The 13,590-nt window shown below is 39.0% G+C and overlaps 1 protein-coding gene and 1 long non-coding RNA gene across 3 annotated transcripts in view; one reads left to right on the plus strand and one right to left on the minus strand.

Moving 5' to 3' along the window:
* Positions 1 to 13,590, plus strand: part of brinp1 (bone morphogenetic protein/retinoic acid inducible neural-specific 1) — a 145,528-nt gene that overhangs the window by 115,203 nt on the left and 16,735 nt on the right. Inside the window, exon 6 of the mRNA XM_046066796.1 lies at positions 12,073 to 12,309. Within this exon, the coding sequence (XP_045922752.1) occupies positions 12,073 to 12,309 (237 nt within the window). The remainder of the gene's footprint in view (positions 1 to 12,072; positions 12,310 to 13,590) is intronic.
* On the minus strand, positions 1,047 to 6,174 carry LOC123981712. Of its 2 annotated transcripts, none has more exons than XR_006827812.1 (4): positions 6,093 to 6,174; positions 5,608 to 5,669; positions 3,661 to 3,730; positions 1,047 to 1,542 (listed from the first exon to the last, which is right to left on the minus strand). It is a non-coding gene; the product is annotated as an uncharacterized LOC123981712 (long non-coding RNA). The 2 variants fall into 2 exon arrangements; XR_006827813.1 differs by lacking the exon at positions 6,093 to 6,174 and adding an exon at positions 5,912 to 6,046.

Genomic DNA, 13,590 nt, shown 5'->3' on the forward strand with positions numbered 1-13,590 from the left:
TTTTGACTTAGAAGTCATGGGTTAACTTATGGGTTGTCACAGTAGTAGATTGTAGTATTGAACCACCTCTTAGACAGGCCCATGCATTGCACTGCAGGCCAACTGTTTCCTTTATGAAAACCTGTGTCCTTTTTTCTAGAGAAATGATAATGCAGGATCATTTCCATCAAGACGGATGCCTGCACACATTTTTTTTTCACTTTTGTCTAACATGCTGAAACCCCAGTACCTGATGAAATCTTTCCATGTTGACCTAGAGGTCAGCTTTCAATTGGAAGTGGTCAATCAAGAGTGAGTTTCCATTTGGGCCAGCATGACCATAAATCTCCTACTTCCCCCCCCTCACTCTTGCCAGCTGCAGGCTGCCATTTCAGCAAGCGCCATGGTTTTCCACTCTCTTTTTTCAGCAGACTGAGTTTCATCAATTGATTGGGGCTTTCTTTACTTTATTCTTCTTTTTGTATGTGGAAGGTCCCTGACAGAATTGAACTGTTTTTACAAACACTTTGTGAAACACGAAACTTTAAAGGTGCCACAGAATACTCATTTTCAGGTTCATACTCGTATTTACACAGTAAAATAATTGACTGTAGATTTACAGTAAATTACTGGCTACTAGTTGCATTACTTTCACAGTAAGTTACTGTATGTAAATTTACAATAAATTACTGGGAACTAATTACATTACTTTCACAGTATGTTACTGTATCATTTTACAATTCATTGTTGTGAAATGACAGCTGTATACTGTGATCTCTGTGATTATGCCAGTAGAGTACTGTGATTTAGCAGTATGTTGCTTTAGATTCAATATATTCAACTGTAACTTCACAGTCAATGACTAGTAGAGTACTGTGATTTAGCAGTATGCTGCTGCTGCAGAAATACAACACTGTAATACTAATGAAATGTGCCATAAATTTACACTTACAATCTGTACAATACTGTAGATTCGACCTTTTCACAATTTATATCTGTTCAATAAACCCATCAATAACCTAAATATTTGAAAAATAGATTAAATTCAAATAAACACAAAACCATGATCTATTTTACACATTTATTTTGCAGTTTTATATAAACTTTACAGGACAGTGCAACTACTGCATTGATGTTACTTTGGGCACTGGGAAATTGTAAAGAGCATTTCTCAAAATGTTTGACATTTTATAGACTAATCAGTTAATTGATTAATCGAGCAGATTAACTGATAATTAAAGCTGCAAACGGTTTGTGCTTTGGTACCACTTAAATAAAGCCCTACTTTATAAAAAAATTGCGCAATATACATACAATTGAATTTTAAAGACATTTTTCACCTCCAGTTTAACATGAATCAATTAAAAAACAGAACATTGAAATATTAAAAACACTTATAAAACCGTAAACCTCATGCTGTATTCATGTTTTGCCTTTCACTGTCTACTTTGACATCCACTTAAAGTCAATGAGCTTCCTGATTAGTGTACACACTTGCTGGTTGATTTGTCCTCGCTGCCTCTTCGATTTTGTGCCCATCTCTGGATTGATGCCCCAAAACACCTATAAACACAAACACAGAAGGAAAGCCGTTACTTTCATTCAGGTAGGATGATAAAGGTGTCATTTCCCAAACAGTCCCCCCAGCTTTCAGTGGGTCACTGCTGTTGTATGACAGAGCTAAACTTAAGTTATCTCTGTCTGGACAAAGTGACATTACTGTGGTTCAGATAAAAACCAACCATTTAAAATAACAGTAACTGAAAACCATTTTCATTACAAACACTTCAATCAACAAAGTGCAGGTGTGTGATTTACCTAGGCAGAGTAGCCTGAGTGGTACTAGCCTGTGCCATTGACAGAGAGGGGCGTGTAATGCATGCACTGGGGGCTATATAGGGTGAGGGTGCTACCCCCCAATCGGGCAAATGCAAAGTGCAAACAATTCTGTCATTCTGTCATAGGTGCATGTCACATACAGTACACAAGTCTATAATACCGTTCTCGTTTGAGAGGTAACAGGGGGGCACGTTACCAGTTGCCTGCTGTGGTCCTGGGCTGCTCACAAACAACACCCAAACATTACTACTTTAAACAAGCCCTCAAGCAAAATAGTAAAGTAGACATTTACCTTTGGATAAATTCCAGAGTGCATGAAGCACCTTCAGCATACTTCAAATTTAAATTGCTTCTGGGACACGCTGTGGCACGTCTGGTGTGAACACAAGCATTGACTAGATCACCTCAATATGGTGCAGGCTTTCCCTGTGTGAATTTGGGGTAAGAATAAAATAAATTTTCTTTAAAGGGAAGTTATGAAAATATTTGTATATGCTCTTAGTTAATGTTCTTAGAAAGAAAGAAAATCTGAATCAGCCATGATCAGAAAAACATCCATCCATCTTCATCCGCTTATCTGGGGTCGGGTCGCAGGGGCAGCAGCTCCAGCAGGGGACCCCAAACTTCTCTTTCCCGAGCCACATTAACCAGCTCCGACCAAGCAGGAAGCTTCCAGTCTACAATATGAAGCGAATGCGGAAGTCCCTGAAACCTACTTCCTATTGAATATCCAGCAGGGGGCGACTCTTCTGGTTGCAAAAAGAAGTTCGGCTCCATTAGAAATTATGGGAAAATGACCCTACTTCTCAGCTGAATGATTACCCCAGTAAACACTTTCCTGATGAGTTTATGGTCTCAGTCGCTAGGTTCAAGTTTTCTTCAATACAAAATGATGTTCATTTAGTAAATTGTGGTCCCATTTATTTTAAAATAGACCAAAAAGCAGAGTATGTTTCAGGGTGGGATTATCTGTGATTGACAAGTCGTTACTATGGCGACCTGTCAATCAGGCTACAGTGACTCGTACCCTCGGCACTGTGTAAATTTAACCAGCACCGTGAAAAAGCTTATTAGGAGTTGGCTGTTCACTTTCTATGACAGTTAACGTGAGTTACAGTTGCACCTAGCTAAGCAAGCTAGCTAAGCAAGCTAGCTAGCTCCGCACACGGCCGTTAGCTCTGCCGTATAATCACTTCCGGGCATGTCCTGGTTGCAAAAACTTGACATGGTGGCGCCCTATCGGCCAAACTCGAGGCTTCAAAACGGCAGTCCACAAACCAATGGGTGACGTCACGATGACTACGTCCATTTCTTATATACAGTCTATGGCTCTGAGTGGAGGATCCCGAGGCATTCCCAGGCCAGTGTGGAGATATAATCTCTCCACCTAGTCCTGGATCTGCCCCGAGGCCTCCTCCTAACTGGACGTGCCTGGAACACCTCCCTAGGGAGACGTCCAGTAGGCATCCTTACCAGATTTTAAATATTGACATTTTAATTTCAGGTAGCTCAACATGTTCTGGACTTGCTGGAAAAGGAAGTATCTAGTGGAGCTGAGATCAGCCCAGACCAGAGAGCTCACAATTCCACAGATAGATGTGAAGATGTAAAAAACTAAAACAAACAAACAAAGAAAAAACACTGTTTACAATTTGATTTAGCCAGGAGGAGATTAAGAGCTGGAGGGATAATGTTTTTGAGGAAGTTAGGGATGAAGGACAAAAGTTTAGTTCTACCAGATGAGTGTGCACAGCCAAAGAGACACTCGCTAGATCAGTACCAAAAGCATGACTTGGTGGTGTGAAATGCATAAAAAAAAATTTAAGACGACATCAACATTACCTTGGACAATCAAGCGAGGTGTGCTTGGTAGCGTTACCATCCTTTCAATGTCAGTGGCTGTGGCACACACCTGCAAATATAGAATAGAGAAAAGATTAAGATTCAACTGTTACCATATCTTGTACCCATTGATTTATCTTTTTTTCCTCAGTACACATTTTGTAAAGCTTAGATTGTGATCATGTGTTATGTATGAAGTACTCAGTCCACTCACCAAGAACTTCAGTTATCACTATAAGGAACACCTGCTTATTCATGCAATTATCCAATCAGCCAATCATGTGTTCAGGGTTTTTCCTGCATAGAGAAATTTTTGGCGCCCCCCAAAGAGGTTTTAGCAAGTGCCAAAGGAAAATCAGCCGCGGCAAAATTATATGAATTGGGGTAAAAAAGCATTTCGAATCCCCTCCGAATGTGTTTTAATAGCCATTTATCAAACAAGCAGAACAAAAACTTAAATACGATATTTTGTCTTCCAGCAGTCACGCTCACCTGTTCCCATTCTCTCCTGCCTGCTAAACTCCGCAGGGAGATTAGGAGCCTTTCATGCAGCCATGTTTAAAGTTGCTAGTTTCAAATCTTCTTCAATACAAAATGATGTTCATTTAGTAAATTATGGTCCCATTTATTTTAAAATAGACCAAAAAGCAGTGTATGTTTCAGTGCGGGATTATCTGTGATTGACAAGTCGATACCATGGCGACCTGTCAATCAGGCTACAGGCTTCATGAACCGACCAATCACAGCCTGGAGTAGGCGGGACATTACAAAAAGGTTGAGGCATTACTGCAAACTTTAGAAATGTTGAACTTGTTGTTCTGTATGTATGGTTATGCATTAAAAAAAATGACAGACTAACCACAATGCAGAGCATTTTTCTTGCACAATAACTTAATGACCGAAAACTACCCACAAAAATGAAACTGTGTTTTGTCCAACTGGAATTAATATTATAGGAAAATATCAGAAAACGGTTTTGTGTATAAAAAAAAAAAAAAAAACCTGAATCTCAACTACATTTACATTTATTCATTTAGCTGACGCTTTTATCCAAAGCGACTTACGATTGCTATACATGTCAGAGATCGCACGCCTATGGAGCAACTAGGGGTTAAGTGTTATACTGACATTATACTTTCTATTTAATGTTATAATATTTATTAATACACTAATTTACACATTTAGTCCTCCAGGTTGTGGATTTATTTTGTTTATCAAATCGTCAGAAATACCAAGAAAATGCATAGATTACGGTCATAAGGTATTTACTGGAGGAGCACCGATCATGCTTACTGTCGAGCAAAATCGCCCCCCAAAGGCCCGTTCTGAGCCAGGAAAAACCCTGTGTTTTCCTTACAGTTGACAAGATAGGCAACGGCTGCTCTCTATCACACCCAGCACCAGAGAAAATTACGAAGGTTGTCAACCTTAAAATGAAAGTGTGTGTAACTTAGCTAGAAAGCCAACTTAAGTTACCGCCCTGTAACGTCAGTCTTGTCACCACTGCTGTAAGGTAACGTTAGCTCACAAATACAAACACCGTCATTCACAAAAAAACGAAATAACCAGAGTACTTACAAACGTGTATCTTACAGCTACTAATCCCTCCCAGTACTTCAGACTGTCAAGCTAAGTTAATGTATTTAAAAAAAAAAAAAAACATGAGTACCGCTTACTCTAACAGCGGGACAACTGCCCGCAGTGGAATTTTCCAGACAAGACCGTTAAGATTTTACTTGAAAAATAACTTCCATCAGACAATGGACATGCGCTGTTCATTTTACAGTTGACAAGATAGGCCACGGCTGCTCTGTATATGTGTATCACAGCACACACCGCAGGGGTGAAAATTACGAGCTAACGTGACTGATAATTTGCCCTTATATCCATTACACTATATTTTCTCCGGTTGATAATACCGGTCAATGTATTAAGGTCACAGCTTACCGTATAACGTTAACTTCATTGTCCAGTCGTCTTGTCAGCGTAAAAAAGCACTGCACCAAATGCTGTGGGGGAAAATATAGCGGGGAAAGACAGGCTGTTAGCACTAAGAAAAGCTAACGTTAACACATAACGTCAAGGATAACACCTTTAGAAATACGAGGCTTGAAAACTCAGACGGAAAAGCGTTAGCTTATGTCACAGTTAGCTAACGTTACTACCTTCATAGAGTAACGTTAGAATTAACACTAGTTAAAACCGACGTCTGTTAATTTGTTGTTTAAAAAATTTGCGTGCTCAAACCTACCAATGAGTAAAGTTAACGTTAACCGCGAACGTAACTTATGCTAACTCTTCTACAAAAACATACAAAGCAACAGAACTTACAACTAGCCATTTGGTTAATACACTTGAATTACATACACTGCTATATCAAAATGTCATTTCAAAGTCATTTAGTTGACAAAATGTGACATTTCAACACTTACCGTCACTTAACTGTGTCTATCGAGATGAGAGAGACGAAAGCTGCGAATGACGCAGCTCGAAAAGTCTGACAGTAGTTTCCTGTAACAGCCCCGCCTACATTAATTTCACAATAAAATTCTGAACACGGTATAATATTGTGAAATATCACAGTAAAAAAGCCTGTGAAGTGATAATACTGTAATTTATTGTGAAATATACAGTACCATCCTGTGAAATCCTGGAAATAATTTACAGTGTAGGGTTTCTACTTGTATTTATATGTTTACATTCTTTAATGTTCAAAAAACAAAATATTTTTCTCAATTGCTTGTCTGAACACTCCGTTATAACTTCTGTCTCTATAAGGCTCTATAATTTTCCCTCTGATGTCCTCAGGCTGTTCTGCCTCACCTTTTGATGATTTACAGAGTTTGTGTGTTACCAGTTACTTTAGCTTAACTGCTACTAGCTAACTAATGGTAACATAGCCAAAATAGCCAACCTATTGCTTATTCTGCCTGTGTTTACATTAGTTTAGAAGCTTTGGACCACTAGTTCAGAGTATAATATCGATAGTAACTATCTGTTCATCAGGAAACTTCATAAATCACAAATTTGAGGCAGAGCAGGGAGAGGACATAAGCAATGCACTTTCTGTGAGACATACTGAACATCCCGCAGCTCTAGCTCAATGAGCTTGACTGCATCTCTATAATGTGGGCTGGTATATGTAAATTTGGGGGGTATAAATATTAATGATCCCAGATGTTACATCACATCTAGCGTTTGTTGGCATTTGCCCATTTTTCCGGGGTCGCTTTACATATGAAGGAGGAAACAATGGTGATTAAGACTCACGTTATGTCAGTTCCATATACTGAACTCTTCATATTCATCTATGCCAAGGTAAATATAGTTACAGCACCTTTAATGGTTGGGTACAACTCATGCATGCACAATAAGGGTGTTATGACATATGTATAAATGTGTTACACTGTAATTAAAAACTTACAATTAATAATACTTTTGTGTGTTATTAGGTCATTATTAAAAATGAATCCAAATAAATGATTTACAGTTACTCACAAACTGTAATACATATGCAACAACAACAACAATATGCGTTGATAATTTGAATAACATGTTCCTACACATCTCTTTAAAGATTGAATATTTAGATCTCAGTTTTGGATTACTAATGTATGCAACAGTTCCGATCATTTTTGGCAAAGTATAAAACAAATTAGTGCCTCCAAATACTAATAAATTAGAATTATTTCTGTATTATTTCAATATTTGATGTAATTTCTGTGATAAAATTGGGCTTTTGATCTGAGACATGTATGCAGCACATCGTGACACTTTGAGGGCAGTTGTATCTTTTATAGTTGAAATGGAAATGTCATAGCTTGTCATACGTCTCTCCTCCCCCTCTCCAGGGTTCTTGTAAAACATGTGATTTCCTCAATAGCCTTCAAAGTGTGTGCACGTGTGCTCGTCCATGACTCAATGCGTTTCTGTGTGTATGTGGGTGCACATGAATGTGTGACACTAGTACAATATCTCACCAGCTGAGGCCTTACTGCGACTGCTGTGCAGGGACACATGGCACCACATGTCAGAACAGCTTGAACAGTGCAACAGCCAACAGCAACCACATCACATGTTTTGAAACACAGCTACGGTAATCTTCAGTGTGTGAGAGTATTTAGCTAATTAAAAAGAAATGACTACATTCAACATGCACCGACACTGTGAGGGTATTGTTTCTAAAAAACAAAAAAGGAATACAAAGTTTCATTCTCCATGCTGTGATCTTGCACACAGGAAAAGGAGATGAAAAGTAATCACTAACTTACTTTTATACAAACTCAACTGTTGTGTCTGTGTCCAGTGTGCAGCACAACTGGCAATACCTCAGCACCATGGAGAGCTCATTTACCTCTCCAGACTGCCTGCCCTTCTCAATCTAGCAATTGCTTCAACACGCAATTTCAGCAATTCCCTTTTTTCAGGAGGCAGGAGCAGCAAGCCCTGAATGCCAAGACCATTTTTATATGTAATTCATGCTTTTACAGTGATTACTGCACCTGCATCCTTCCTTGCTCTTTTTGTGTTAACAATATGAATAAGTGGGTTTCATCCAAGCTAACACTATATAAAGATATTGTGTGAAACATATTGTGTGAAACACATTGTGTTCCGCAAGTCGTTCTGTTTCACACAGATAGAGTGGGGCGTATCATGTATGCATATGCAGGCACTTGTATGTTAATATGTTCTAGGAAATGGGATTTGCCACTTCTCTGTTGTTTTGCTGTTTCGAATATATGCATGTCTAAGTATGAATGTACTGTAGAAATCCCAAAAACCTAAGCGGAGCACAAAAAACCTTCTTTGTGCTGCACTTTGGACAATTATTCCCCCACACAAATATTTAAATCAGATTGTACAACCAAATTTCAAGTCTACAGTCCTGTTTGATAACACAGGCTGATGCCTTCGAGTGTGCTGAGAACACTTATGATAATCTACGATAATCTACTCAGCACAGACACAGCAACACATTATCCATTTGAATGTTAAGTACACCTCATTGAGAACTTCAAAAAATGCTAACATATTCGGAGAGCTGAGAATAGCTCCAGTGGAACATGTTATCCTCTGTCAGACCCAAAGCGCTTTACGTAAAGAATGGAAAGTGGATAAATAGCTACTTTAACTGCACCTTTACCTCTTAGTTGTGGAAGAGGAGCTCTGTGTGATGAGCCAACGCAGCAAATCTTAAAGCTATATACCCCCTCTGTTTTAAGTATCCAGGGATCAGCAGGGGGAACTAGGTAGACATGAACTGAAGGGAAACAGGCAATCTTCCAGTTCAGGCGTCTTTGGTTTTGTATCATGGCTGCAACGATAACCTCCAATGGTAATTTAATGCCCCTATTGAAGTAATGCACTTTATTGCACCAGTGGATTAAGTAATGATTATTTTGCGAAATTGCGGCCACACAATGGTCAATTAATCTTTAATGAAACTATAACTTATGAGGCGGAGCGTGGCATTGCAATAAGCAGGCAAATGCTTGCCAAGGCTGTTACAAGCCTCAGTTGCGGCCTGCACTCCCCATCTATCACCATGTAAAAATAGAGCGCTCTAGAAAGAGACATAATGAAAAGGTAAAGTCACAGTTGCAGAGTCTCCGTTTTTAGCATTCATGGAATGTTTGTGGGCCTATATCCCCAAACGTACGTGAAGGAAATATATCAGCCTCTGATGTATGCAATGAGATTAACTGCTATTTTATTTAGAGCAAGCCAGGCATAGGGGTTGCAGGGAATTATGTGCACTGACAGAGCATGAAGTTGGGGGTTATCAAATGGCTGCACGGGAATTCCAATATGCACCTATTCATTTCATCGGCAGCTCTTTAATGGCGGTAAGTGTAACTCCCACCTCCAAAATCTAGTGTTTCCCTTAACAAATACCTGCCTCAGAGCCACAAAAATGGTAGCATTATAGCCCAATCATTCTCAGTGTTTCCACATGTTACTGCACTAACACAGCAAAGCAGGAAAGTCACAAAGATAAATGTTTTTACTCTGATTAGTTTCTCATTTCATTTTTGGCCCGAGGGCTCCAATACTCTTACTCATTCCCGACTGCACTAACAAATGTTGATGGATTTACTTTTATTGCATGACATCATTTCTACACTAGAGTGGGAGGACTAGACATCAACTTTCCAGTACTTGAGTATGTGCTCGGCAGGACAATGTAGAGGAGAGCAGAAGAGGTGAAGAAACAGGAATGAGTAGAGTGATTGATGGTGTGAATGAGAGCCAAAGGATGATGGGGGACGAGTCAAGGGGCATGTGCATGAGTGTTGCGGGTATAGGAGCGAGTGTAATGAAGTAAGACAGAAGAGATGTGTACAGAGACGGAGTAAGAGGTAGAGAGAGAGAGAGGCATGGAACGAGAGGGACAGAAACATTGAGAGGAGAAGAGAGTGGAAAACAAGAGATCGCAAGACTGATAGTGCTGAGCTGAATGCCAGCTTCGCAAAAGGTTCCTTCTGCAATCTTCCAGTACCAACACATTGATATAAAAAAAAAGAAAACGTGTATGAGGTATGCTTAGACAGAAGAGGGAAAGAGGGGAGGGCTGAGGCACTTGGCTTTATTGTGCACCCGGCCGCTGGCACCAGCACTGTCAGTGAGCAGCGTTGATCCGTGAACTTGCCATCTGGATTCTCCCACAAATCACATTAAAGTTTCAAGCCCAGGAATACATCAAGCTAAATGAATATTGGATCCAGGGGCCGCAGACAGGCCTGATGGAGAAAAAGCCCTGTGCAACCCAACTCTTTTGTGGTCAGACATGATCCATGCATCCCCTTTACTCCATCCATCCCTCCCTCCTTCTGTTCCCTTCATCACTGATGGGTGTTGGTTCTGATGAGGTTAAGAGGAGAATGGAACCTACTGATATCCAAAACAAGAAGAGGTCTACATTACAAGGAAAGATTGTTTAGTATAAAGAGCAGGAGATTACGTGAACTGATATCATGATCATGTACAAATATAAACTCAACTATTAGCATCACTAATTGCTACATGAATTACCAAAACACTGTATGTGTTACTTTCCATCAAAGGCTGTCACCATGGAGATGGATGCCGAAGATGTCCTGTGTTTCAGAGCCACATGCACAGTTTTCAGTGTATGTTGTGGGTGAAAATAAGGAGCGCTAATTGCCACATGCATAATAAGAGACACCGTTTGACTCTACGACAACCCCCCCGAAAAAATGATTCATGTGTACAGTATGAAATTATATGCTTACTTTCCCTTTCATTTCAGCTACATTATGATGATTTTGCATAAACAGATTCCTGTTTTCACCCAAAGGTGAAAATAATACGTGAGCGGAAACAATAATGCAATCATTCATCATTCAATAACATGTTATGTTCTGGTTCCTGGTTGCATATTTTCTGCTGAAGCGCTGTTTGTGCTCAAGTAAAACCTATTAAGAAAATATTGCCTCACCAAGATGCTATTTCATACAAGAAGGAAAAAATCTATTTAGTTCTTTTCCAATCCAGTGGCTTGTAGAACTAGGGATTTATTTTTCTGGGCCTGGACTGAAGAGAAAGCCTTTACTGTTAGCTGTCCAAGCTTCAATTGTATGAGATCCCCAGGGTGAGATATGGACTGGCTTGGAGTCTAAAAATTATAAATACCTTGTCAGTGGTGAGAGTGAAGAGGTACTTTCAGCCTCAGCCTCAAATTGGCCTCTACATTACAAATTCAGCTATTGTCATTAGAGTATTATTAGCAGAGTGCTGCAAAATTGGATATGTAAACCACAAGCAAATGCAAATGGTAACACTTAGCACACAAAGGGAAACACAAGATGTGCTAAATAAACCAGCAAAGCAAAAGAGAGCAGGCACCAATCACTGTTAAACATACTGTCACGTCAGGAGTGATCAGCAGCAGAACAGACAGCTCAAATTTCACATAGTTGAGTGTCGAAGCACATCCTTTAGTGCCCATAACACAAAGCAATCTTGCGAAGGCAGTCAGCCATTTTAATGCCGCTTTTCCCATTCTAGGAACTTTTTTTCTCACATATGTGTTTACTATATTCGATTTAAATTCTTACTCTAAACATAAGTATACATTTAATGACAAAACGAGGAAAAACGTGATACATGACTTTTTCTGCTCATTGTTTTCTTATTAAGTCCTGTGAGCTTTTGTTAAAAAACAAACAAACAAAGAGCTTATTGTTGTCCTGTACTTTCAGGATATAAACAACATGAAGGCTGCATATTTCAGATTTATTTACTGTCTGAAAACTAAACAAGGATTGCAATGTTTTATTTCTTAAAACATTTCTTTATTTCTTGTATTTATCATATCTTATATTAGATACTAGAGAATTTTAAAACAGATCATGATTCACTAAAATCTCCCATGCATCTCTGTTTCAGGTCTTCAGGTCATTTTCCCAGAATACCTGCAGGAGAAATTTGTCCAGTCAGCTCTGAGCTACATTATGTGCAATGGAGAGGGGGAGTACGTGTGCCATGACAACCAGTGCATCTGTCAGTGCGCCGAGGAGTATCCCCAATGCAACTGTCCCATCACTGACATCCAGATCATGGAGAACACCCTATTGGGGATGTCTGAGTCCTGGGCTGCCTCTTACAAGGACTTTGAGAACTCTGGTATGCTGAACATTTCCTCCTTTCCTATTTCCTCCTACAATTACGAAAATAGTATATAATCTGTAGTCAATATTGCACTAAGATGAAGCTGTGTATTTTTACTATTTGCAAGGCTTGAATTCCTGACATATTTAGATATGTATGCAGATTATGAATGGGCACACACAGGAATAATCGTTCCATTTTCTGTTTGCCCGAAGATCATTTAAAAACACATTTCATAGTTTGGCAGGTTTGCCTGTCCTTGCTTGTTGCCAAATCTGCATATTTAATAGAAAATTAAGCTTTCTTATGTTCACTGCAGAAAGTAGTGTGAAAATACAAAAAGTCAAGGTGCGAAGGTCACTGGAGGGCAGACTTTTTTATTCACCAAAAACTGGGGTTCACTTCCTGTCTCCAACCAATGGTCAGCATCGATTTCCTTTAACCATCACAACCTTTCCTTAACCTTAACCAAGTGTTTTAGGGGCAATAAATCAGAAAAGATCTGTATGTGCCAACCCTGGAATGCACTAACAAGTAACCTATTTTGTTACTTGGGTATGAGGTTTGATGAGATTTGTTGTTTATAAAGAATGAATTAAATCAAAAATCAAAACTTTCATATGGCAAGCGCTGGAATGTCAAGGCAAGTCATATTCTCTTCTATGCAAAGTTATCTCTTTTCATTGCAAATGCAGACACAAGGGATAGTGGTAGAATATTGGAAAAAAGTACAGCTAGCACCCAGTTGTTACATGGCAAGGTACCATGTTTATGTATTATTATTATGATATAAACGTGTCCCAATAAAATCTGCCTGCAACAGATAAATATATGTATGTACTATAAAAGAAAGTTTTTCAGCATATATATATATAATACAGTTTTTAAATATCGGATTAGACACGTGTCATTGCTTTAACTGAATGGCAGCCATGCTGTTCAACATTCTGTGCCAGAGAGTAGTTCCATTTTCAAGCTAGTAAATTAATTTCTTTGAAGATCTCTTCCAGCGTAATACAACCAAAAATACTTTTAGCCAAATGTAATCACTACAAAGAAATGTGTTGTAGAAGAACCAAACTGAAATTTTAAGTTTATGTCACTTGTGTCGTGTGGGTCTGCAAAGTGAATTTTTATCAGGAGTTTATTATTTCTCACCTCCACATTTTTAGTATCCCTCTCTTGCCAAAGTAAAATGAGATAGCAAATGAGCTATTTCCTGTTTTTTTCTTCTGCTTATATCAATTATGCACAGTTCCTCGACAAAGACTCCTGTTTTCTCTTGGGAGAAACTTT

This window comes from Micropterus dolomieu, linkage group LG13, assembly GCF_021292245.1.
Source record: "Micropterus dolomieu isolate WLL.071019.BEF.003 ecotype Adirondacks linkage group LG13, ASM2129224v1, whole genome shotgun sequence".
NCBI classification, from domain to species: domain Eukaryota; kingdom Metazoa; phylum Chordata; class Actinopteri; order Centrarchiformes; family Centrarchidae; genus Micropterus; species Micropterus dolomieu.